General features: G+C 34.4%; 1 protein-coding gene across 1 annotated transcript in view; it reads left to right on the top strand.

Moving 5' to 3' along the window:
- Positions 1-24503, top strand: part of NDFIP2 (Nedd4 family interacting protein 2) — a 145344-nt gene extending 120841 nt beyond the window's left edge. Inside the window, exons 6-10 of the mRNA XM_058276840.1 lie at positions 2504-2597; positions 13867-13991; positions 18252-18318; positions 21094-21199; positions 22963-24503. Coding sequence (XP_058132823.1) covers positions 2504-2597; positions 13867-13991; positions 18252-18318; positions 21094-21197 — 390 coding nt within the window. The 3' untranslated portion in view covers positions 21198-21199; positions 22963-24503. The remainder of the gene's footprint in view (positions 1-2503; positions 2598-13866; positions 13992-18251; positions 18319-21093; positions 21200-22962) is intronic.
- Positions 24504-27558: the final 3055 nt, after the last annotated feature.

The raw sequence follows: 27558 nt of genomic DNA, 5'->3' as shown, positions 1-27558 counted from the left end.
ACTTGATCTCCGATAGTGATTGTAACTTAGTGACTCTCCTGGTGTGGGGGCCACCAGTCAGTCCTTTTCAGCCCCTTAATGTTTATTGATGAAGGAATCTGTGTCCAGCTCCACCCCACTTATTCATGAATACCCTGATATTTTAAAATATTAGAATTTTGGCAGATCAGAGAGGCAGTTTTGGTCCTTGATGCTTTGCAACCAATGAATTCTTTATGTCTTTGAAACCTGGGCATCTCAGGATTTGGCTTTAAAGACCCATCAGGAGTAAAGAACCTGCTTTTGCTCAGTATCGTTTCCATCAGAGCTGGTTTATTTGGTAGTTTAGGCTCTTCTCATCCATAATACTAGGTCCTTGATTCCTGAACCAAGCCAATCTTACCATTGAGCTTCTCTGCTCTTATTCCTAGACCTATGAATACTATGGCGAGCAGTCACAAATATCTATAAATTAGTAAAATTCACATTTACCTAATACAATTCAATTCACCTCACCTTTTCCCACTGATTCTGTTTTATTCACTTAGTTTCTGTGTCATTCCTGTTAACTGACATTTGAAACATCCACACTACAATAAATTATAGTTCCCTACAGTGAACACTTACATTATTTTCAAATGTGTGTGTGTGCAGTGTTAAATAATGCTGTAAAGGACATCTTTTTGCATATGTCTTATATCTACTTAAAAATGATGTTCTTTGATAAAATCTCTGGGCTGGTGTATTGAAAGAGCATGGAATATTTATATTCTTGCCATCATATTGACAGTGTTTTTATTTTATGCATATTGTGTTTTCATGCCTATTTCTTGAATTAATTTGAAATTATAAAACATTGTTAACAAATTTATTCATTGACAGCCATTAAATTTACCATGTGAAGTTTGCCTGTAAGCTAAGGGATCTTTGAGCCCAGTTAAAGAGCAAAATGGCCTTAAAAGTCTTTTCTTTTCCAGAAAAGCAGCCTATTTAATAAGACTACCTTGATTAAACCAGAAAGAACATGTCCTGGATTCAAATTCTGCTGTGGCCTTATTAATGTGATCTTGCACAGGGTGCTTAGCCTATCTGAATCTCTACTTGAACTAACAAAATTGAAACAGTGATGCTCAGATGAAAATGATATATATGTAACATGGAGATAATGTTTACATAAGTCATGTCACTCATCTGATCAAAACCCTGTAAGACTTGCCATTTCACTTGAAGTAAAATCCAAAGGCCTTCAGTCACCTCTCTAACCTCATCTCTTCCTACTTTCTTGTTCACTCGGGTCCAGCCATGCTTTGGTATATTTTCTAATATGCCAGCTCTGGTCCTACTTTAGGACCTCTGCCTGGAACACATTATTTTTGTACATAAAAGGCACAGACATATGATTTTCACTTCATGTGTCTTTCAGGTTGTTCCATATTAGAATAGTAAGGAGTTTTTATTCCTTCTATTTATATTTAAATGTCTTACACTGTTTTCCAAATTTCATTGGATAGATGTGCAACTATTTAATCAGTTTGTCAAAAACTGTGAAAAATCTGAGATTTTACCTTATTTGCAAGCTAATTGAGCATCTGTCAGTTTCATGGATACTGGCAGAAGATGAAACTGATGGGTCAGAGACAGAGGTCTTTATTACAATAATAGTTGCCAGGGTATTAGCATTTTCTTGTACTGGTTCCCCAGTCTCAGTTCCCACAGGTGACACAAAGTGAGCTGTTGCTTCCACACATGTTGGATTAAGTTACTGAAAGAACCCTTAGTTTAGGGGACCCAAATACTTTCTAATGGTTAGTAAGCATGCCTGTACCTTTGCTCTAGCAGAAGACACTTTATCTTCCAAAGCTGTTCACTGTATAAACATCTATGAAAAGATAGTTTAAAAAAGGTAGTCACAGCCTCTATCTGTAAGACATACAGAAACATTAGGAGACCCATGGAGAACTATCTCCTAATACAGTGCACTATTGAGTGGCATTTAGATTGTACCTGATTTTTTTTTGCTGTTTTAACATTGGTGAAATGAATTATCTTTACTACAACAAGTCTTGTGAGAATACATCTACGTCTACATTATCCATAAGATATATTTTAAGAACTAGAATTGCTGGGTCAGAGGGCGTGAGCATTTTTATTTTTGATAAATATTGCCAAATTGCTAACTGTAGAGGTGGTACTAATTTACATACCCATTGTTGATATACAAAAGTTCCTGTTTCCTTATTTGACACTATTGCAACAATGTCAAAACTTCTTTCCCTCTGCTTTTCTCATTAATCTTCTGTTACTCAACTTTTATTTTTTTGTGTTTACCTTAAAGTTACTCTTTTCAAGGATACTCATGAAAAAGTATTGAGTACTTACTATATGCCAGGCATTGTCTTTCTCCTCTATTCCATTTTGCCATTGTAGCAAATTAAGGACATTATTTTTTTTTAAGTTTTATCCTTTTAAAATGATGAAGGTACAATTATTTTAGTTAACTTCTCTAATGTTACATGTTTTACAGGTTCAGGAGGAAGAGTATCCACCAAGAGATGACTTTAATGAGGCAGACCAGCTTAGAGTGGGTAATGATGGCATTTTCATGCTGGCATTTTTCAGTAAGTAATTTTTCGTTTCCAAATTAATTTTTTTTAAAAGTATTGTCTGTGTGTGTATTTAAAATAACATAGACAAGGAAGAAAAGCAAAAAATATTGTTAACTTGTTTTAAAAAGTAAATTGTTTCTGATACTGAAGTAATGAATACTAAGTATGATCATATATATGTTTAATAATCCCAGAATTTATTAAACATTTATCAGAATTAGATGCATTTCAGTCCCTATGCTGGATCCTGGCAGTATAAACACACATGTGCATTTTAATGCTAAATATGATTTTGCATGAGGAGTTCTATATAATGCTGATGTCATTCACTACTGGAGGAACATACAGAATAAGACTATAAATTCTGCCTTTGAGCACAGTCTTTCCATTTGAGTGTCCTTAAGCTGAGGAAAGGGTTGGAAAACAGGTTATTCTGGGCAAGTGGAACAATGTGACTTGAGACCCAAAAGTGTGGGAATTTAAGTCTTATTGCAGGGTTAGAAGATCACTATACTAAGTAATAAATATTTTTTAACATCTTGCAGAATTCTTAATTTAATATTTGACTTGTAAGGTCAAGTAGATTTAAGTTTCTTAAGGAAAGATGGTGTCATATCTTCATTGAAGACACTTAGTTAAATTGCTGGAAGTAGTGCTGGAAACCCAATATTCCTTTTAAGAAAACTCACTTGATTGGACTATTATTTGGTTAATTTCTGTCCCTAACCTGGTATATTAGTTAGATAAAGGGGTACTAATGCAAAATACCAGAAATCTGTGGGCTTTTATAAAGGGTATTTATTTGGAGTAGAAGCTTACAGTCACCAGGCCATCAAGCATAAGTTACTTTCCTCACCAAAGTCTATTCCCTCATGTTGGGTGAAGATGACTGTAAGGGTCCAGGCTTCCTGGGTTTCTCTCTTCTAGGGCTTGCCTCTCTCCAGGCTCAGCTGCTCTGTTAGTGCCACAAGGCCAGCTGTAGACTCTTAGGCAAACTGTAGACTCTTAGACTTGTTTCTCTTCCCAGGGCATTTTCTCTCTCCTCACAACCAAGCTCCTCTGTGTCCTTTTTTCAAGGGGCTCTAACTCAAGACTCCAGCATCAAAAACTCCAACTCTGTCATTTGCCATGGTTTTATCTGTGAGTCCCCACCCACCAAGGGGCGGGGACTCAACACCCTACTGACATGACCCAATTAAAGCCCTAATCATAATTTAATCATGCCCAGGTACAGTCCAGTTTACAAACATAATCCAGTACCTGTTTTTGGAATTCATGGACCGTATCAAACTGCTGCTACACTTGGTGAAATGATCAAGTTTTCATAACTTCTAGAATAGAATGCTAATTTAATTCATTTTAAATATAAAGTTTATCTTGATAAACCTAGGAATAGTTTACTTATTTAAAGTGCCATATGCAACTTTAAAAATAGGAAACACTTCCTGAGTTGTTACTTTTGCGTCTGGAAATCCACTTACCTTTTCTTCTATTTTGAAATTGTTTCTTGCTTACCATTTTATTTGATACCCCAAAGAGTAGAATCGTAGATAACTACTCAGAAATTGGAGGGGGGTGGGGTGTGATGGTGGAGAGTGAGTATTATTTTACTTTCCAATTTACTAAATTTGTTTTCAGGTTCTAACCAGCTAATGTATATATGTCATATTTAAATATTGTATCTTATGGCTTAAGTTATAATTTTTAGTTAGCTATATTAGCTACAATGACTTTTTTTTAAACTACAGGTCACAGTATTTATACTGTCTAGTGAACCTTGGTTTTTTCTTTTACTTCAATTAGTGAACCTTTATATTATTAGCAAGTTTCCCACATAGTTTCCCACATAGTTTATTTACAAAAGAGTAGCTTAAACATTCTTTTCATAATTATGCCTTTTAAGAAATCTTAATTAGAAATTTCTTAATAAAAATTTTAAATTATTAGACTGTAGTATAATATCTGTTTCTTAAGAATAATAAAGTATTTGATATCACCTAATAATTTGACTCAGGACTTCTTGTTATTATCTCAATTTCTATATTTTACTTAAGCCCAGTATCATCTTCTTAATCTTTTTTTTAGATTTGAAAACATTCACTGCTATATCAGTATTGTAAATGCATGGCAATGTTGATACTTTCATGACTTTATTTTGGCCATAATATTAGCAACAAAGAAATTCTCTTTCACTACATTTTTACTAGTAATTATTAATATACAGCTTAGATATTTATGCTTTCTGTTATGTAAATACTCACCAGCATTATGAGAGTAAAATTAGAAATTACTTGTCACTGTCATGTTTTTTCTAGTAGACTATAGGTCCGTGCCTGAGTTTAAAAGCATAGATTTATTTTGTAGTCATTACCTGCCATCTAGTGGCTGTTCTACAAATTGCAACTTGGTATGCTTTCTGTGCTGAACTGTTTATAGTAGGTGTATATAAAGAGTCTAGAAAAAGATTTTCTTTAATGTGGTTTATATCTTAGGCATTTCAGATTATATAGCATGTGCAAATAAAATTAAAATTAATATTGGTAAGAATATTTCAGTCAAGACCTTTTTAGTTTAATTATTTTATTTTTTACTTTTATGTATTTTTTAAAGAGGTATTGGCATTTGAACCCAGGACCTTGTACATGGGAAGCAGGCACTCAGCCACTGAACTACATCTGTTCCCCAGTGAGAGTTGTTTGTTTGTTATTTTTCATTTGTTTGTTTGGTTTTAGGGAGTACTAGAGATTAAACCGGGACCTTGTGCAATGGGAAGCATGTACTCAACTATTTGAGCTACATCTGCTCCCCTTTTCTATTTTCATCTTTTACATCTCAGGCTCTTATGACATATACTGCTAAAAAGACTTGATGCCTTAATTTGTCAAGATAATTACATGTTCTTTTTTCCAGAAAATACAAAGAAAGAAATTTTAGTATCCCCAATACTGGAATTTTATTGTTTTTTTTTTTCTGTTTCCTTATTTAGATCTTATTCTTTATTTTCTTATTCCCAATATTTTTATTTTTCATAATCTCTTAAACTTTCACTGCAAAATGCCGCATAAATGCCTAACCTACATATCTCTCTAATCTTAATTTTAAGAAATTTTCTCTTTAAGAGAATGGAATAGAAACCATTTATTTGTCAGGTAAAAATTAGAAATAAAATTTGATTCACTGGGTAATTGACAGTTTGTAGAAATTATCTTGAGCTAGTGCTTTGGAATGTAATGGGATTTATTAGAAACCTTTCCTTCCAAGGTTTTAGCCTTTTATACCATGTGTATATCTTCATATTGGCATGCTGTGGTACCAATTAATGATGACCTGTATTATTCCCATTTTAAACTTTTTTTTTTAAAGATTTATTTTATTTATTTATTTCTGTCCCCTTCCCCACCCCAGTTGTCTGTTCTCTGTGTCTATTTGCTGCGTCATCTTCTTTGTCCACTTCTGTTGTTGTCAGCAGCATGGGAATCTGTGTTTCTTTTTGTTGCATCATCTTGCTGTGTCAGCTCTCCGTGTGTGTGTGGCGCCATTCCTAGGCAGGCTGCACTTTCTTTTGTGCTGGGCGGCTCTCCTTACGGGGCGCACTCCTTGCGCGTGGGGCTCCCCTATGCGGGGACACCCCTGTGTGGCACGGCACTCCTTGTGCGCATCAGTATTGCGCATGGGCCAGCTCCACATGGGTCAAGGAGGCCCAGGATTTGAACCGCGGACCTCCCATGTGGTAGGTGGACGCCCTAACCACTGGGCCAAGTCCTCTTCCCCCATTTTAAACTTGATGGAATCATAATTAGAGAGACTTTGTCATTTGACAAAATTAAAACGTAGGAGAGTATTTTGAAATGTGAAGTTTAAATTCTGCTTTATTTGCACAGTGTACTTTTCTTAATTGTAAGAATTTAATTGATATTTTAAAAGGTAATTTTTATATCCTTCATTCATTCTCTATTAATTTAAATTCTTCTGAGAAGAATTGTTACTTCCCATTTATTTATTCTTTTGTTGTTGTTGTATCATCTTGTGTGTCAGCTCTCCGTGTGGGCGGCGCCGTTCCTGGGCAGGCTGCACTTTCTTTCGCGCTGGGCAGCTCTCCTTACAGGGTGGACTCCTGCATGGCAGGGCACTCCTTGCACGCATCAGCACTGCGTGGGCCAGCTCCACACGGGTCAAGGAGGCCCGGGGTTTGAACCGCAGACCTCCCATGTGGTAGACGGACGCCTTAACCACTGGGCCAAGTCTGCCGCCGTATTCATTTATTTTTATATATCAGTATGGACTGCACTGATTTATTATTTGACTTATAGTCCAATACTGTCTTTTTTGTGTGTGTGAATTTTTTCTTTTTTTAAATTATCTTTTATTATCTTTTTTTTTTTCAAGGATACATAGATCACACAAAATATTACATTAACGAATATAAGAGAGTCTCATATACCCCACTCCCCACCCCGCCACCCCACTCCCCACCCCGCCACCCCACTCCTCCCACATCAACAGCCTCTTCATCAGTGTGGCACATTCATTGCATTTGATGAATATCTTTTGGAGCACTGCTGCACCACATGGATTATAGTTTACATTGTAGTTTGCACCCTCTCCCAGTCCATTCAGTGGGTTCTGGCAGGATATAGAATGTCCTTCATCTGTTGCTGCAATATCATTCAGGACAACTCCAAGTCCCGAAAATGCCAATTGTCATTGTGTCTTTAGTTTCTCTCTTTTTTTAAAAATTGTGATAACATAAAATCTTCCATCTCAACCACTCTCAGGCATGCAATTTAGTGGCATTAATCACATTCACATTGTTGTGCTAAAGTTAACCACCATTCATCATCTAAACTTTCCATCACCCTGAACAGAAATCCTGCATCCATTATGCATTAATCCCCCTCCTCTGGTAACCTATAATCTACTATCTGTCTCTGCGAATTAACATATTCTAGTTATGTCATATAAATGAAATTATACAATATCTGTCCTTTTATGTCTAACTTCTTTCATTCAACATGCAGTCTTTGTTCATTGATGTTGTAGCACATATTAGAATTTCACTTTTTTACAGCTAAATAGTGTGCTATTGTATATATATATACACCACATTTTATTTATCCATTCATCTATTGATGGGCACTTGGGTTGCTTCCTTCTTTCTACTATTGTGAATAATGCTGCTTTGAATATTGGGCTGTAAATATCTGTTCAAGTTCCTAACTTCAGTTCTTTTGGGTATATCCTACAAGTAGGGTTGTTGGGTCATATGGTAGTTATATCTTTAACTTTTTGAGGAACTGCTAAACTGTTTTCCACAATACCTGCACCATTTTACATTCCTACCAAAAATATATGAGGGTTTCTCTTTCTCTACATATTTACTAGCCCTTGTTCTTTTCCATTTTTTAAAATAATAACCATTCTGTGGTATGAGGTGGTATCTCATGTGGTTTTGCTTTGCATTTCCCCAATGGGATGATACTGAACATCTATTGTGATTATTGGTCATTCACCTATCTTTTAAAAGTAATAAATTTTATTAAATTTGTTATATAGCAGAATTTGTTGTGTTATAATTGAAGTGTCTTAAAATTATTAGAAAGGAAAAGTTAATGTTAGTGTCATGTCTTTCTTAATAGCTGTTTAGAATAAAAGGAATTGCCTGAGGGTGAGACAGGTTTACACTTATGCATCAGAGTTAAGTGTAGTAAAGTATGATTATTCTTTGGAAATTTATTTTCTTTCAAACCTCATGCATTTATATGTGATGAGTATTTTTCTGTGACCAAAGAAAATAAATACTCAAATGTTAATCTGTGTTATATGTCTATTCATTAATTTATGGTTTCATTTGCTTCGTTTCAGTCATCATCAAAATTTTTAAAGTTCAAAACTTTTGAAGCTTTTCCCCTTGAAATAACTCCACAAACTTATTTTAAAAAGTTGCAAAAATGGTATAAGAATTCCCACATAGCTTTAATAAGCTTTGCCAAGTATTGACATTTTATGTAACTCAGTACAATGATCAAAATTAAGAAATTAACATTAATAATAGACTATTAACTAGTCCACAGATTTGACTCAAATTTTGATGATTACATCCCACTGATATCCTTTTTCTGGTCCAGGATTCAGTCCAGAATCATATACTGTATTTAGTTATCATGTTGCCTTAGTCTGCTTTGATCTGAAACTGTTTCTTCATTTTCCTGTTTCTCATCACTGATTATCTTGTAGAGTACTGGCCAGTCATTTTGAATAATGTCACTCAGTTTGGGTTTGTCTAATCATTCTTCATGATTAGATTTAGATTATGCTCTCTCTCTCTCTCTTTTTTTTTTTTTGCAAATAGTACCCCAGAAGTGATATTTAACCCCTGCTCATTACTTCATATCAGGAGGCAGTGATCCAGATGTGTCTTATTACTGGTGATGTTAACTTTGACAGGTTATGGATGGTATCTGTTAGCTTTTTTTCACTGTAAAGTTACTATTTTTCCCTTTGTAATTAATAAGTATCTTGTGTCTATTGAAAATTTAAGAATGGAGACTTACTATTTTATGTGGCTAAACTGTAGTACACAATTTGCTTTCTTAAGTCATCTTGCTAACCTCTTTGGTTAGGTAGATGGCCTATATAATAAAAAGGTTACTATATATATGGGGCAAAGTACTTGGATGCTTCAGTCCTTGCTCTACCACTTACTTGCCTTGTGACTTAACTGCTCTAAGCACCTCCTTTTGCCTTTCTGTTAAATAGATTTAATTCTGACCTTGCCTATCAGGTTAATGAGGAGTTCAAATGTGTTAAAATATATGAAAGTGTGTATTAAATTATAGAGTGCTATTAAGTGAACGTGGTAGTAATGTTCTTTTAGTTGCAGTAAAGTAATATGATTTAAGGTGATCGGCGGCCTTCTTTCAAATGCTGTTATCTGTCTGAGCCTGCTTGGTTTGCTTTCTTGACAAAGAACACTGTCAAGTTGAGTGTGGAGAAGTAATGGGAGCTACACTAAGCATTCTTCACCAACTTCTCTGAAGTTAATTGCTCTGCTTCCCTGCTGTTGGCACTCCCCAAATCTTACCTTCCTGACGCCTCATTTCCTTGGATGCTATCTTGGGCCTCACAGTGTGAGATTTAGGTACTCTATGCCTTTTAAGCTTCCCTATTTTGCCCCAGATATTCAGGGGAACATGTGAATGTTTTTGTTTTCCTTCTTAGGCATGCTTCTACAACATATTTCTTTTACAGATTTTTATATTCTTATGGTTTTGTGTACATTTATTAAATTCTTCTAACTTGCTAACTCTGACTTGCCTTAAAGGAGTGTGAATTGAATGCTCTTGTCCTTTCTGTACCTTAAAGACCTATTTAGCTTCTCTTTCTATTATTCTGGTAAAGGGTCTCAAGTAGTCACTAATTTCATTTTCCTAGGTCAACCCAATTAAAGATGATTAAATTGTATCACTTATAGGAGTCCATATACTTGGCAGAGATCAAAAAGGAAACATGATGGCTCAGTAAATACTTTTTGTTGGGTTAGCTCTTAATATCTGGCTTGGGCATAATGATATGCCTAAGATATATTAACATAAGCCAGTGTTTTAATTTCCTATGCTGCTTAAAGCAAATACCATGGAATAGTTCAGCTTGACCAGTTGCAATTTATTAGTATACACTTTTGAGGTTGAGAAAATGTCCAGATCAAGGCATCATCAGGGTGATGCTTTCTTCTCAAAGACCTGCTGCTGGCAATCCTTGGCTCTTCTGCCACATGGCAAGGCACATGGTAATTAGTCTGCTGTTCTCTCCCTTCTCTTTGGGGTTTTGTTGCCTTCAGCTTCTTGCTCTCCTGAGTTTTTCTCTGTAATCATTCCATTTATAAAGGATTCCACTAGTAGGATTAAAGACCCATACTGAATGAGGAGGGTCACACCCTAACTGAAGGAGCCTTATCAAAAGGTCCTATTTAAAATAGGTGTACACCCAGGGGAATGGATTAGATTTAAGAACATGTTTTTCTGGGGTACATACAAATTCAAACCATCACTGTTTGGTTTGGAAGAAATTGGACAGTATTTGCATTATTTTTCTCCAAAGCTGAACATACACATACTCAAAGGTAAAAATATACTTTTGGAGTATTTTGTTCCTTTGTATTTTCTTCATCAATGCTTCCTAATATATTACAACATGACATGGTTAGAAAATGATAAAATGTTTATGGCACATTGGTATAAAGGAAGAAGGTATTCAGGGCTGGTGGTTGTCTGCCATCTGCTTCAGTCCCCACCCACCCTCCCTGAGAGGGCTGAGGAGAGAACTGTCTCAGCAATTGGGCCAGGCATATGTGGCATACTAGTTTGGAATCTCTACTACTACATGTTGATGTGTAAAGTATGGAATTGTTTTGGTAGTCTCAATGTTGTGTTTTCCCCCACAGCTAACACAACTATTAGCCAATTCGTTATAGAGTAGTTACATCCGATAGAATTTTCTATGATGATGGAAATGTTCTATATCTTCATTGTCAGTGTGGTAGCTATAAGCCATATGTGACTTGAGCACTTGAAATGTGACTAGTGCAGTGGAAGAACTGAATTTTGAATTTATTTCATTGTAATTAATTTAATTTTAAATAGTCTCCTGTAAAGGAGGGTGGATTCCTCTGGCTGGAGGAAGAAGCAATGTGACAAATGGCATTGGATAGTGCAGATATAGAGGATAGTGTAATACTGATCAGTATCTAGGCTTTAAAAAAAAAAAGTGGAACGTATATAATCTTAATTTCTAATAGTGTCTCCTGAAATTTTTTTTACAGAAAAGATAGAACCTTGACTATAAAGGAAGAGATCATTTTGTATGAATAGTAATGATAGCTAACATTTCTAAAGCACCTACGGTATGCCAGGTTCTCTCTATCAGGCTACACTCTTTGCATTCATTATCTCAGTCAGCTTAGCAACTTTGTTAAGTAGCAACTTAGAGTTTAGAGACCTGTGGTTCATAGAATTTAGCAGTGAGTCTAAGTAAGGTCACATATCTAGTGAATGAGAAAGCTGTGACGTAAACACAAGTCTCATTTCAAAACTCATGTTCCTCTCACAGTAAATAATACAGCTTACCACAAATGATCAAGCAAACTGGGACAAGGAAGCATTAAATTATGGAAGAAATTACTGGAGTAGGAAAATTGCTTTAAAAAAAGTAACTATTCATGTAAACTTAACCTATGTATTTCCACTTTGTCTTCCAAATTATGAACTGTCAAAATTCTCTAGGTAATTTTCTTTGGTCTTTCTGAGTGTTAGTAGAAGATACATAGGACAAGAGGATGGTCAGTAAACCAGAATTGAACCTAGGCTCCAAGTGATCTTTAGAGGTTAATTTTTATTATTATTTTGATAATGTTGGTGTCTCAGTCTGTCAGAGGGGTGTGATGCGAAGTACCAGACATCTGTTGGCTTCTATAAAGGGTATGTATTTGGAGTAAAAACTTGCAGTCCCAAAGCCCTGAAAAGTCCAATTCAAGGCACCATAAGAGGTGCTTTCTCATCAAAGTCAGCTGCCATGTGTTGAAGCAAGATACAGGCAATCTCTGCCTAATCTCTACTTTTCTTTCTGGGCTTCCTCTTCCTTTCGAGTTCTTTGGGTCCAGCCTCCTGAGGCTTTCTGCTTAAGTCATCCTGTAGTCCTCTCTTTGCTGGCATAGGGCTTGTTTCGTTCCGGGTCTTCTATATCTGCCTCGGCTCTTCAGCTCTTTTTCAATTTCAGCTGTAAGCTATCAGGCAAAATGGCTCATCTCTTTCCTGGGCTTCAACTGTTTTGAGCTTTCTCCTTTTTGTCACATGGCAGGATCAAAAACGACAGCACCCTCTCCTGTCTTCTTGTGTCTGTCTGTGTGAGTGTCCATTTATAGCAGACCCACCAAGGGGGCAGGGACTCAGCCTGAGTCATGCCCACTGACATAGTGGAATCAAAAGCCTGAAATAATCTTATCTATTCAAAGACCCTCAACTGAATTTAATGCAATCAAAGGGTATCACACCCAGAGGAATAGATTTACAAACATAATCTTTCTCTTCTTGAGATTCATATAAAAAATTATCTCATACTGCCACAGTTGTTATCTTGAACACAAATATGGCACTATGATTAAATCTTATAAATTTATTTTTTAAAAATAACTGGCAGGGAATTTAGGCCTACTGTGATCTTAAGGACCTGTGTCAGAATGCTTTTGGCTACAAGTAATAGGAAACCCTCTATTCAACTGCTTTGAACAGGTAAGAGATTATTCCACAAAAAAAAGAAGTCCCTGGAAATGTAGGTTTGAGGCATGGATAGGCATGTTCTGGCTCTGCTTTACTTTGCTTTTCTTCTCCCCCTCCTACCTGGAGTAATGGTTTAATCTTCTGGCTTGTGCAAGATGCCTATATCAGGTATTATATGGAAACATGATGTCCAGCAGAAGAGAAAACTTTTACTATAGAAATAATAAACCATATATGAAAGAAGGCAATAGTATTATAAGCATCCATGTGCTAATCATCCGTCTTCAATAGTGATCAATTTAGAGCCACCCTTAACTTCTCTATGTACCATCTTCCCTCCCCTTGCTGTTTTTAAGAAACCAAGGAACATTTTTCAGGAGTCCTGTTTTAAAATAAAAATTATAAAAATTACAGGAAGTTTAGACCCACTGTGATTACTTAAGGGACCCAGCCTTCTGGTGCTAAGTAAGGGGTTCAGCCTTCTCTGAAATAAATGACTGTAGAGAAAATAGGTTCCTAGGGATGGAGAAAAACATGGGTTTTTGTTAGGTTAGAGGAAGAAACAATGAATAGTCTCTGCTCTGGGAACCATAGTTTATTTTATAATTTCTTTGGCTCGTTGCTAATATATCTTAACAAGAAAGGGGAAAAAAAGCCATTTTGGTTGATTGCTTAGGCTGGTTATCTTGGGTGGGTTCACAGGGGAGCTATATTTTTACCTTGTTTTTAGCTGGTTTAAAAATACAGTATCACCCATTGGTGCTAAGCTTTAAGGAATATAATTCATGTTAACCAAATGGAGAAGAAAACCAAGTTTACTCTTGTTGATTTATAGTAAATAACAAATGTATTTGCAGAAGGTAAGCTACATTCTGCACAAGGCTTAATTGCTTATAGAACTATAAGGGAACCTCTGTTTTCTTTAAGAAATGTAGTATTGCTAATATTGTGTCTGTGTTAATTTGTTTCCAAAGTGTGGTCTTTTAAGAAACTGTTTCCATTGCTTCTAGTGGCATTTATTTTCAACTGGCTTGGATTTTGTTTATCCTTCTGTATAACCAATACCATAGCTGGAAGGTATGGTGCTATCTGTGGATTTGGTCTTTCATTGATCAAATGGATCCTTATTGTCAGGGTAAGTGTTCATGATAGCCTATATTGCTTTTATTTCTAACACTAAAATGTACAGATTTTCTGAACATAAATGTTCATTTTATGCATATAAATTTAATTATTTTGGGGCTTATTCTTAACTTCTATGCTTAAATATTGTTGTGATCTCTGGTGTGGACATTGTATAACTATTATATGAGCGGTTGAGTAGAAGAGTGGGAGAAACTTTGAAATCAGAAAAACTTGGTTTGAATTTCTTTTTTATATCTGTGTTCCACTTTGTTAATTGGTCTGAGTATCATTTTCTTCATAGGCTAATAATGTGCTGATAATGCTACCTTTCAGGATTTTTGTGATATGTGGAAATAATATAATTAAAGTATCTTGCCCCATAGATGCACAACTATATGAGCTTAGTAAATCATGGCTAAAACTCTTAATGATATAGTGCTGGCATCCCTGAAATAAGTTAAAACAGAAAAATTTATATTGTTTAGTAAAATTAACATGAATTTAAAAATCTTACCACTGTTTTTTTCCCTTAACAAGATTGAGAGCTCAAAAGTAAACATGGGCAAGTTGATATTTGCACACATTTGACCATAAAGTGGCTATCAGAATTGATCTTTTCTCCCTTGTTTTTCTTTAAGGTTTTCTTCTTATTTTCCTGTTGATCCCTGAAATCATCCTCTCCCTGTTTCTTATCATTTACAAGATGTACAGGGAGATGGCAACAAGTCCTTTCTTTACTCCATATTGAAACTTTTTTGTAAAAGTTGCGTTGGCAGTAATATCATTAGCATAATGTTTCCCCAGCTCTTTACCTTTGTTTTTTGAAGGTTCTCTTGACTCCTTTTTACAAAGCTTGCTTTTTAGTTTCTTTAGCACAAGGCATGGGTGATTGATCAAGGATTTTATTTATTGTTTTAATAACCCTCCTTAAAAATGTATCCTAACATTTAAATGCTATTATAAAGTTAATAAATTAAAATGCCTGAGTTCTGCAAATCGTATTTTCTTAAATGTTGATTTCTAATTTACTCAGTTAAGTCCTCCTAAAATTGATGAAATTTATTAAAAATTAAACACTACAAAAGTGTTACTTAATACGATATTATGCAAATACATTTCTTCATTATATTTAAACTTAACAACTTCCCAGGGTTTCATAATCTCATCAGACCCTGTTTTGGTTTGTACCAGATTACAGGATTATTAATCATTGATTCATGGTTGGGTGGGACCGCTGGACTGGTTTCTTCTAAGATGCTTAAAATCTGAGCCATTGTAAGAACTATCCCGTCAGTTTTTTGTTTTTATTTTACTTCAAAAGGTGTATAGTGAGTTTCCACCATGAGGAAAATTCTGTTATGGAACACAAAATTCCTGCCCTTGCAGAAGTTATCATTAGAAAATTTCAAAATAATTGAAGTTAGATATGTCTATCCTTGGTTGTGTTAGTAATAGAATGAATTACTACTATGGAAATGGGATTCCTTATCTAAATCACAGAACACAGAAATGATGTGAGGACTATTTTCTGAATTCTCCCCCAATTGGTTAATAATATTTTAGTATAGATGCATAAAAAAGAAGTTTATACATTATATACCTACGTCTTTAGGGTATTAGGGTCTAATTCTCTCATAGAACCTTAGATTGTAAAGGGGTTATATTATCTAGTAATTAACTCCAGTTGTGTAAGGAATATATTAGCATCAAGTTTGATCACCAGGATTTCTTACTTTCCCTTTAAAATACCTTTACTAAGTTCAGTTAATATTATATCTTTCGTGAGGGTAGTTATAAGAAAACCTTTAAAAATCACTTGTCTCTCATAACAACTGTCATTCACTGAGTACTTACTGTGTTCTGAACGTAATTCGTTACAAACATTAATTCTTTAGTCATTCTGGAGAAAATTCAGCCATTTTATTGATAGCAAAAATAATAAAAGCATTCTAATAACTTGCTCAAAGTTCCCTAGTATGTATATGGATTAGAATCAAGTTTGGTCTCAGTTTAATGCCTGTTCTCCTGATTTGTCCAGTCTGTTACACTGTACTCTGCTGTTTATGATAATGCTCCAAGCAGTAAATTCTACTTGGGGTTTAATACTGAGAGACCAGTGTCAAAAACTTGGTGTTTCTTTTTCATTAGATGCAAGTAATTCATAGTGCTTTTTGGTTCTGAGCTTCCATGAAACTCTGATTTAGTGTTAATATCTTTACCCAAATTTTACTTCTAAGACTTTATGTTTATTATTTTTTTAAATGCATTTGTTTTGTTAAAAATTAAGCTTTTTTGAAAGGAGACAGGATGTAAAGAATAAAATAGTTTTTAGATAATATATCTAATAAAATAATATAATTGCATATTATAATATAGTTAATAGAATGAAGTGAAATCTTAATGTTGGTTAATTTGTTTTCTGTAGTTTTCTTTCAGCAACCTGTGACTGGGTCAGTCAACATGATTGGTTTACTTGTTAAAAAAACAAAACAACTTGGCTCACCTTATGATTTTTAGTGTTTTAAAAAACATTTTGATAACTTGGTAATGAGCCCCAAACCTTATTACTTTATTATTATTTTACATGGTGAGTCTTTCTCTTAGACCTCAAGGTGACGATAATTATATTTTTCACTTGGCGGTAAATAAGGAATAGCTTTATGGTAAATATTTCTGGGGAAGGATGCCTGTTCTTGATCTTATGGTTTCCTCTTACTGATTAACATGCACAGAAACTTAAAACTGTGTTGCTTTGGATCTTCTTTATTCTCTTTTGTTCTTGTAGCCTGTAAAACTTCTACAGTGATTTGACCTTTATGAAAACATTTTATTTATAATTATTAATCACTTGACTTAAAAGTAGGTAAGTCCTATTTTACAAGCTGTACTTTTTCATTTTTACAGTTCTACCTTCGTTGTACATGTTTCAAAGGTGTTAGGGATATGTGAAATTTGTGTTTTGTTATACTTTGAAATTTTAAATCTTTGAAAGCTGAGAATTTAGACTGTGTTTCATTGACTGATTGAAACTACTTCCTGGGAAAAATACTTTGAAAAAGTGATATAATTTTTAGTAGATATGCTGCCTAAATGATGACATCATTTACAATTTCTAAGCATTTCTATTATTTCTGTATGTTTTTTAAACTTTTCTGGAAATCAGCATTGATGAATTTATGGAAATTAAATAATTACCCCCCGGAATTGGAGATGAATGCTTTCTAAACTTCAGAATTGAGGTCAAAGCTTAAGTCCTTGTTTAACATTTTTAGTTAAATCAGGTTCAGTTTGGAGCCCAGTTGGAATATGGTAGATAAAACAAGCTAATTTTTAGTAGTTTTTAGAGTAACTATATTAACACTTTTAAAAACAATAAAATCAAGTGAAATGCAAATTTTTTAAAAAAGATTTGTTTGGGGACACTTTAAGTGCTAAAGGGAGGAATCATCTGAAGTAAACTCAGAAAAAATTTAAATTTATTTAAAAAAAAATTTTTTTAAATGAATGAAGCATGGTATCAAGAGTCTAGACAAGGAAAAGATGCCTGTATCCAGTAGCATCAAACACTGTCTTCTAGGTGCCTGTTCATATACCCACATCACCAAGAATATAAAACTCTCTACCATGCTACTAACAGTAACTGTTGAAATGCCACTTCAGGATTCATTTAGTTTGCAGCTCACTGTTAGAAACTGAATGCCAGAGCATCTATTTGGAAAAAAAAAAAAGAGTAATGAGTTGGGGGTCTTTATGCGCTTTGTAGTCTTTGCAGTGATTAACAGTAGGTGGTGTACAGAAGGTCAAAAGCTCTTCTTTTCAGAGGTCAGTGGAACATCCCCATCTGATAAGATTAAACTAATGTGGCTTTTGGTGTTAATATCTAAAGCAGCAGGTTGCTGTAGTATGTTTGGGATGGTAGTTGTGACTTTGAGAGATTTATGAAAAAGAAGACTGACATCTGAACTCCTTAATGGGAAAATACGTTACCCAGATATATAGTATTAGCCTTTTTTTGCAAGCAATTTGAAACAGTTCTTTGTCCCTAAAACATTTTGCATAACAGTTTGCTATTGCACACAAGATGTTTTTTCTCAAATATATTTATATATGCCATTAATGTAATCATTTTTTCTTCCTCTCTGTTTTTCCTTTTATGATGTTTTTAAATGTTAAAGGTTATTTGGGGCAAGCCATTCTCTAATTAGGCCTAGTCTTGATTTTCAAATTTAGGTACACAAATAAGGTTAATATATTTGTGTTCATTCCATAGTTTTCTGATTACTTTACTGGATATTTCAATGGACAGTATTGGCTTTGGTGGATATTCCTTGTACTTGGTAAGCTTGGTTTGCATTTAGTTTGTTTAACTTTGATATTTCCTTACATTGTAAGACATAAATGACATGCAGTTTATGTGGAAGTCATTTTTTCTGCACTAAAATTCTCATGTCCAAGTGCTTGTATCATCTCATCTTTTCAAATAATTGTGCATAGCTCTCCTGATTGCTTAGATTTAAAATCCAGAGTCTGTTTAAAGAATCAGTGGTTGAATGATAATTAAATACTACAAAATGTGAAAATTATGACAAAATTAAAAAATAGTCATTTTCAGTATTTACCTTGGAAACTATATATACATAATTTTTTAAAATTTTCTTAGGAAATGTTCAAAATAGGGCAGTTTGGGAGTGGAAACATTCTTTATGCCTTTGAAATGTATCCTGCATTAGTCATTACTCAGCCAAGCATAAGGAAAGGCTTCATGCCTAATGATCACAGTCCTTAGGTTGAGTTGTCTTCTTTGTTGAATGGTATGTCTTTTCTTTCATGTTGGTGAATTTTATGATTTCTGATTTTTGTCCCTTTCGTTTTTCATGTTAGGGGCATGATAATCTTAAAATCACATTATATTTTTAATCTACATTTGAAATATATTACTACTTAGGTTTAAAAGCCCATGGGGTGGAGTGTGTAGTATATGGGAACCTCTTATATTTTTTAATGTAACATTTTTTGTGATCTATGTATCTTCAAAAAAATACAATTAAAAAACAAAACTATTTTAACTTTAAAAAAAGCCCATGTTTCTCTAGTAAAATAATTGCACCAGGATTAATGACATTTCAGTAGGTGGCACTCTTCTCTTTTTGAGTTTTTATTTGTCATGCTACTGGATCTTTAGGATCTTTTGGGAAACAGGTTTTTTCATGGTAAGCAAAGATCACTAAAGATCCAGGATTCTTTCTCTAATCATTATAGGGATATTATTTTAGTATTGGGACTTTGTTGGAGAATCAACAAAGTGGTTTGGCCAGTTTTGTATTTTTAATTATGTTCTGACTACTTGAATTCTGTGTTCTTTTATGATTTATTTTCCCACCTAAAAGTGAGAAAATGTATAAAGTCTATTATATATTTAAGCATATTAAATGAGAATATTTTCTTATACAGATTGTTAAGAGATTGGAGCAATCTTAGGAAGAAAATTCTAGGATAGAGTGGGATGTAATGGACAACTCCACATCATAACCACAATCTATCAATTATATAGGGGATATAAAATATGAACATTTAATCTGTGATAAAAATGTTGGCCTCATCAAGAATGCTGGGAAACAATAGCTGCTGAGTGATTCGTTTTTAGATATGAATTATAAAAGCTTATTTTAGAAAATGCTTGAGCAGAACAAAATATGTCTTAGAAACATCAGCTTCATAGATGAAAGGAGACATCTCACAAATAATTTGGGTTAAATCTTTCAGTGTTACATTTACATATGAATTAAAATAACTTTATCTTTGAATCCCAACTGGAAAGGCATGAGGGTGGAATTCAGAGAGAGTCACAAATGGGGAAAATGTTAGGATATAAAGGAAGCAGATGAAATCAAATTTACCTGAAATTTATTCCACTTATATAATTTATTATTTGTGTATCTTTATGTCTTTAGTCTCTGATTTATTCCAACCAAATTTCTTTTGGTTTCCCCCCCTTTATTAGAGAAGTTGTGGGTTTACAAAAAAATCATTCATAAAGTACAGAATCCTCATATATCACCCCACCGCCAACACCTTGCATTAGTGTAGAACATTTGTTACAATTGATGATAGCACATTTTTATAATTGTACTATTAAATTAAAATCCATGGTTTAACTTAAAAATTTCTTTCTTAAGGGCTTTGATTATTGTCTTAGAAGTGGTATACAACTTTAGTTTATTTAAGAACCTGTGATGTAAATGGATATTATTTAAAAATACCACTTTACGGGAGAGAACACTGAAATAGCTATAGCATATTTACTATAACTCACCTAAGAAATCACAGTGTGCTGACTCCTGGCTCTTCTTTCCTGACTCCTCTTTTTCTTAATTCTTTTGATAAAATCTTATTTCTTGAAAATTTGGAAGAGTAATTTAAAATATTTTTATAATGTACATATCTTCCAAAACAGATTTCACAGATGACAGGCAGTTGATATTGCTAGACAAGCTTCCTGGTTGTATCCTATAATTATTAGCAGCTGCATGTACAATATTCTTTCTTGAATACTATGTATAAGTAAATATACTCTACCTTGCTCAGTAGTTATATTAATTGAAAAGCTTGGTATAAAATGGGATTTCTTTGAGTTGGATCAGTTTGAATGAATTTGGTAAGCTTTGCTATTTGTTTAAAGAAATCATTTAAGAAATGTATTTTTTTTTTTTGTAATTCTGGAGATTCATAGCTGGGTTTGGTTTACTTTTAATTTAGATTTATTTAGACCTAGTACATTGAAATAATTTTTTGAGTAGTGGTAAAATTGTATGCCATCATCATGGAATTTATAGTAAAATATATGTGGAGATGAATGGAATCTTACAGATTAAATTTCTTAAGCCAAGAGGATTTTGTGTATAGTTGTCTATTTGAAAAGTGCCATTTAAAATGTTCAATTAAGATACATATTTTTTCCTTAGAAAATGTCATTTTAAAAAAACATTAAAATGTCCCTGCAAAACAGTGACGTTAAAAGTTTGTCTCAATCAAGTGTAAAATAATAAGGAAAGTGATTTTTCATGTCCTTTTTCTGTTTAAGAAAATAATATATTCTTATTATTTCTTCTCAGGCCTTCTCCTTTTCTTCAGAGGATTTGTTAATTATCTAAAAGTCAGAAATATGTCTGAAAGTATGGCAGCTGCTCATAGAACAAGATATTTCTTCTTATTATAGAGGTGAGAAATACAGTAACTGTTTATTCCCTTTATATATTCAAATTCACCAATTGCATAATAAATGTTTAATGTATACCTATGATGTATACTGTCAACACTCAGCTATTTTGGAGTTTTATCTTTCGTGGACCTTTTTCGGATAACTTTTAGATTTTTTTAGGAGGTACCGGGTAATGAACCCAGGACCTCATACATGGGAAGCAGGTGCTACGTTCACTCCCCAGTGAGAGTTGGTTTTATTTTTGCTTGCTTGCTTGTTTCTTTGTTTTGTTTGTTTTTGATTTTAGGAGGTACTGGGGATCTAACCCAGGACCCTGTACATGAGAAGCAGGTGTTCAATCACTTGAGCTACATCTGCATCTCAACTTTTAGATTTTTAAAGTTGAATTTCATAAATTTTTAGTTTTTTATTATATAAAAAACTGAAGCTTTCGTACTTCTGTTAAATGCATGGTTTCCAGTAAAAACTTAGCTAATTTAATAAATCGGAGTTTTTAAACTTCCTTTATTGACCACAGGATGTATATGAAGTAACCACCAGCACAAAATTTGCGGGCTTGAAAAACAAAGTATGATAAAGTACTTACACAGAAAGAATGGGCATTTTGCATAAAATAAATGTGAAATCTCCTTAAACAGCTGGTGGGAAAAACCAATTTGGTGATTGAAAGCAATATGCTTTGCACTGATATTAACAATCTTAACAACGATCTGGACCACAGAATAAAAGTGAAGAATGTGGAAGCTCTGTTGTAATTTTCTTAATGTGTGTCAGGGTGTATTAACAATGAAGGCTACAATTTGAATTAAGTGCAATATAAAGAAATGAGCGGACGTTGTCTTAATGATTACCTATTGAGTTGCTGGAGGCTGTGTATGTAGGAATACCATTTATTTCTTTTGCAATCATTTATTGGCTTACTTTACATGTAGAGACCTCAATTCTTTACAGTCTATGCATTTTTTTTTAAAAGAAATACCATCTACTTTACATCTATAAAAGATTTAAAGTTTTATGGTATTTGAATAGCCTAAGCAAAACATCTATTAAAACACTTCTGCATGTAGGACTAAGTAGAAAGAATTTCATACTTTATAACAACAGTATTTAATACAATTAAATACTCTCATTATACATAAATTTCATGGTTTGTGATTTGTTTGCTAAAATTTTATGTATAATTTATGAGTTGAATGCAAGCTTACATAATTTACTTCTGTCAAAGAATATAGTTAACACAATTGTACTTCTGGATCATGTTAAACTATCATTTTAAATGCTCAGCTAATACATTTTTTTTCCTTTAGAAAGTGTCATTTAAAAAAAATCATTAAAATATCCTTGCAAACAGTGGCATTACAGGTTTGTAGAATCAAGTATAAAATAATAGACAAAATAGGGGAGCAGGTGTAGCTTAGTGGTTGGATGCCTGCTTCCCATGGTCCTGGGTTCAATCCCTGATCCTCCTTAAATAATAATAATTGGCAAAGTAGTTTTGGTAACTAAAATGTGTTCTGTGAGTAGTCAGTGTGATTATCTTGTATGTATTTTGAAGAATTTAATATATAATATAAATCTTTTCTAGGACGAAGCTCTCCTAGAAGCTTTAAATTTTCCATTATATTCTGATATATACACTACTTTGTTGTCTTTATCAAAAGCACATATATATTTGATGTAATACTGCTGTAAAGTGGGTTTTTATGCTATTAGATAAATGCCAATTAATCCATTTTAAAACTGTTTCTTTCTTTGTCCCTAGACTGCATCAACCCAGACATTCCTTTCCTATACCAATGTGAAATTTCCAGATGATCTGTAAGCCTACAACTTTAATAGGATAGAAGACTACTAATAATAGAAGACAAAATATGAAGAAAAGATACAGCTTCAAACTTAATGACAGGATGGTTTATGCTTAAAAGTCATTTCTATTCAGTCTCTTAAATACTTATATTTCATTTGTTTTGCATATTTGCATATGTGCCCATTTAAAAGATTTGCATATATTTAAAAGAAACCATAAAGTTGGTTGCAGTAATGTCCAGTCATATTTGGTTGATCAGTGTTTGATATAGAAGATTTGAGTGATAAGTCTTCCAGCATGTGAGTGGCACTGACTTTTGACCTGACATTTAGTATAATAAAAATGAAATTATTATTATATCAAATGCTTTAGTGTCTGACTCTTAGATTCATCTAGTAACTGCACATAAAACATACTTTGTTTTATATAGAGTTTATTAAAACCTGCAGTGCTGATTATTAGGTTTTGTCAGATTTTTGACCATGTTTATTTACATTATTTAGTAAAACTCTTTCTGTAAATAACTATGCATAAATTACATTATGCATTGGTTTCTTAGAAATTGTGTCTAGATATCTTTTCATTAATTTAAAATTAAGTGAACTTAATATATATAGAAAATTTGGGTGTTAAAGATATAGATTGTTTTAGGACAGTTTTGAGAAAATGTGGGTGTACTAAATGTCCTTTATAAGAAAAAAAAAATTTTTTTTAAGGGGTATATCAGTTTTATGAATTCCCAAATGAGGAGCTTCACTTTTAGCATTGCCCATCTTAGACATTCTTATAGGAAAAGATTGTATTAGATATTATATTTATTTCATTTAAGACAGTTTTGAAAATTAGTTTCTGAATAAGTTATTCTCATTTGCATTTGTCTTTTGAAAAGCCAATAAAGTATCTTTCATGTCATTGTAATTTTTTTTAGATGTTTATTTTGTTAAGCTTAGAAAATAAAAGCTTGTATTATTAATTGCTTTCTGCTTTATGATAGTAAGAATAACCTGTGAAAATCATATCCAGAGTTGAGAGATACAAAATATCCTTTTCAAGGTATGGAAATGTGTGAGATGTGTGTGTTGAGCGTGTGTATGTGTAGGGTGAGATTAAAATTAGACCATTAATAACTATTAACTGGAATCTACTTTATGCTCATAAGCTACTGCCTTTTGCATCTTGCAGATCATTTTATATCTCGCCTGTTTTTCTTTTAGTTGTATCTTTGCTTTTGAATGCCAACATTAAAAATGATGGGAATTATGATCTTTCAAATTTAACAATCATTTAATACAGCTATGTAGAACATATAAACTTGATCGCTTGTTCATTATTAGACACTGACTACTAAAAAGTACATACAACTATTCAGGGATATTTTTTCCATTTTTTGAAAAAATAAAATTTATTATGCTTTATAACCTCTTTTGTATTTCTCTGTATTTTCTCATTTTTTTCCTTGTCTTTGATAAATAAAACATGCAGTTTTGTTTTGCAAATTGAGCCTCCTATTTTTTGTTTGCCCTCAATCAGTTTACTCCCCTGCATAGAATTTAAATTGTTGATTTAAGTACCTGTGTTACACCCTTTGAAATATAACAATAGTGTAGGATAAAGAAAGCAAAATATTTAATTTAGTTGCTTAATTTGGTAATCACTTAAACATAGAATGTAATTATAAGATATGGGAACTCATGCTGAATCTCTTCTTTATCTCATAATGAATTCCCTATAGACCTATACTTTGTTCTTTTAATAATTTTTAAATGACTTTTCACTATGATTGTGATAGTTTGAAACTTTTATGGACCCCAGAAAAGATCATTTCCTTCGAGCTAACCCATTAAAGCTTTTGTAGGTGGGACCTTCCTTTTGATTAAATTACTTCAGTAGGACATGACCCAGGTTGGGTTTTAAATCTTTTATTTTTTGAAAATATTTTTTTTCCTAAAGATACGTAGATCTCACAAAATGTTAACATTAAAAATAAAAAAGGTTTCTATATACCTCTCTCCCCACCTCCACCCCCAATCCTCCCACATCAACAACCTTTTCATCAGTGTGGCATATTCACTGTATTTGATGAATACCTTTTGGAGCACTGCTACACAGCATGGATTATAGTTTACATTGTAGTTTACACTCCCGGGCCATACAGTGGAATATGGCAAGATGCATAATGTCCTGCCTTTGTCCCTGCAATATCATTCAGGACAACTCCAAGTCCCAAAAATGCCCCCACATCACACCTCTTCTTCCCTCTCCCTGCCCTTAGCAACTCCCATGGCCACTGTCTCCACAGCAATGATACAATTTCTTCCATTGCTAGAGTCACAATTCTATAGTAGAATACCAGTAACTCCACTCTAATCCATATTTTATTCCTCCATCCTGAGGACCCTGGGATGGTGATGTCCACTCCACCTCTAGACGGAGAGGAGGCTTAGATCCCACATGGCTGATGACTGGGATTCTCCTGCTTGGAGCTGTAGACTCTCTCGGTTCCCTGGTACAGTGGTTGATCATCCTTACCTTCCTGTTAGCTGATCTGGGTAAGTCCAACGAGCTGGAGAGTAGATGTTGCAATTCTGCTGAGGCTCAGGGCCCAGCTGGCACATAGACAGTCCAGAGATTCAAGTCTCCTGAGCATAGACCAACCCCAGTGCCAACCACAGGTTCAGTAAAAGTGACAGAAGAGGCGTGTAGAGAAGTGACATCTGAGTCCAACTCCATCACACTCAGGAGCACAAATTCCAAAGTAGGCCCTACTGGCAAGGTACTGAACTCCAGAGCCATCTGCCAATACCGTAGGACCTGGGTGTCTCTGTAGCCCTCAGGAGCACCACTACCTGGGGTTGTTATCAATTTTGACTGTCTCTGAGATCCTGTTGAGACGTGCATAAATGTAACCCCTCTGATGACCACCTGACTCATTCTGAAGTCTCTTAGTCATATAAACTCATTTGTCTTTATCATTTCCCCCTTTTATTCAAGGTATTTTTCTAGTTGCATCACCAGATGGTGCTTGGTAGTACTCCCTTGGCTCCAGGGAGGCTCATCCCTGGGAGTCAGGCCCCGTGCTGGGGAAAGATAATGCATTTAATGCTGAGTTTGGCTTAGAGAGTGTCCACATTTGAGCAACGTGGAGGCTCTCAGGAGGTAGCTCTTAGGCACCCTGCAGGTCTAGGTCTAGTTGAAATTTCAAGCACACAGACTCATAAGCATAGTCATCAGTATCAAGGGCCCATCATTGTACCATCCTTCTTCACTGGTCTTTGCCCTTGCATTTGGGGAATTGTTGCTGTTCCATTGGGGAATGCGACAGAGCTCCCCAGGATGGGAACTCAGCACTCCCTCAGTTGTTGTGTGTAACTACCCAGTATGACAATATCCAGTGAACATCTGAACATATCTGTATACCCTTTATGCATGCCCTGGAGAAATCCCACCCATGCATCCCATTAGTGACACCCCACACCAGTGCTCCTCCTCTGCCATAGTTGACCCCTCTGTGATCCAAAACTTCTTAAAAAATGAATCCTATTGTAGCAGTTTGATATTATTGATGAATTCTGAAAAGAAATACTGGGTTATGTTTGTCAACTGATCTTTTCCTCTGGGCATATTAGATTATATTGGATTGAGAGGTTTACTTGAATAAGTAATTATGTAATCCTCTTGTGCCAGTAGGGTGTTGAGTCCCCACCCTTTGGTGGGTGGGGACTCACAGATAAAGACATGGCAAAGGACAGAATTGGAGGGTTGTTTTGATGTTGGGTTTTGATGCTAAAGCCTTAAGCTGGAACCCTGAGAAATAAGCTCACAGAGGAAACAAAATAAAGCCCCAGGAAGAGCAAAACCCTGAGCCCAGGAAGAAGCCTGAGGAAGGGAGGAATCCAGGAAGCCTGAACCCTTGCAGATGTTGGCATCTATTTTGCTCCAACACGTGGAAACAGCCTTTAGTAAGGGAAGTAACATGCTTTATGGCCTGGTAGCTGTAAGCTCCTGCCTCAAATAAATACCCTTTATGAAAACCAAATGATTTCTGCTATTTGCATTACATTCCTTTGACCAACAGAATTTGGTACCAGGATTGGGATTACCTAATCCTGGTACCCCCATGCATTGGCATAGAGTTGTGCCTTCACTCATTAAAACCCCTCGCTGGTTTGCTCTAGGGAAGCAATCAACAAGAGATATCTGTCAATAGTACGTGATTTTATGAGTCTCCCATGTGACCCTGGGGATGCACAAGTCCAGGTTCTCCAGGCAGGCTGCAACCAGGGGCTCCAATGAAAGTCCAGTGAAGGTTGTTGATGAGTTCTGGGAGTCTCTGGCTGTCTAAAGTCGAGCTGGGAAATTCCCACTCAGTGCTGGAATCGCTTCCCTTTTTAAAAAAATTTTTATTTAATTTATTGACATATATCTCTTATACATAAACATACATAAACAATAAGTATAATAATAGTGAATTTACAAAACAAACATATATAACATCATACAGGACTCTCATAACTCACCCTACCACCAATAACTTGGGTTGTTAAACCTTTG

This window comes from Dasypus novemcinctus, chromosome 15 (assembly GCF_030445035.2).
Source record: "Dasypus novemcinctus isolate mDasNov1 chromosome 15, mDasNov1.1.hap2, whole genome shotgun sequence".
In the NCBI taxonomy this organism is placed as follows: domain Eukaryota; kingdom Metazoa; phylum Chordata; class Mammalia; order Cingulata; family Dasypodidae; genus Dasypus; species Dasypus novemcinctus.
The sequence above is the reverse complement of the archived record's forward strand: the minus strand, read 5'-3'. Positions and strand labels throughout refer to the sequence as shown.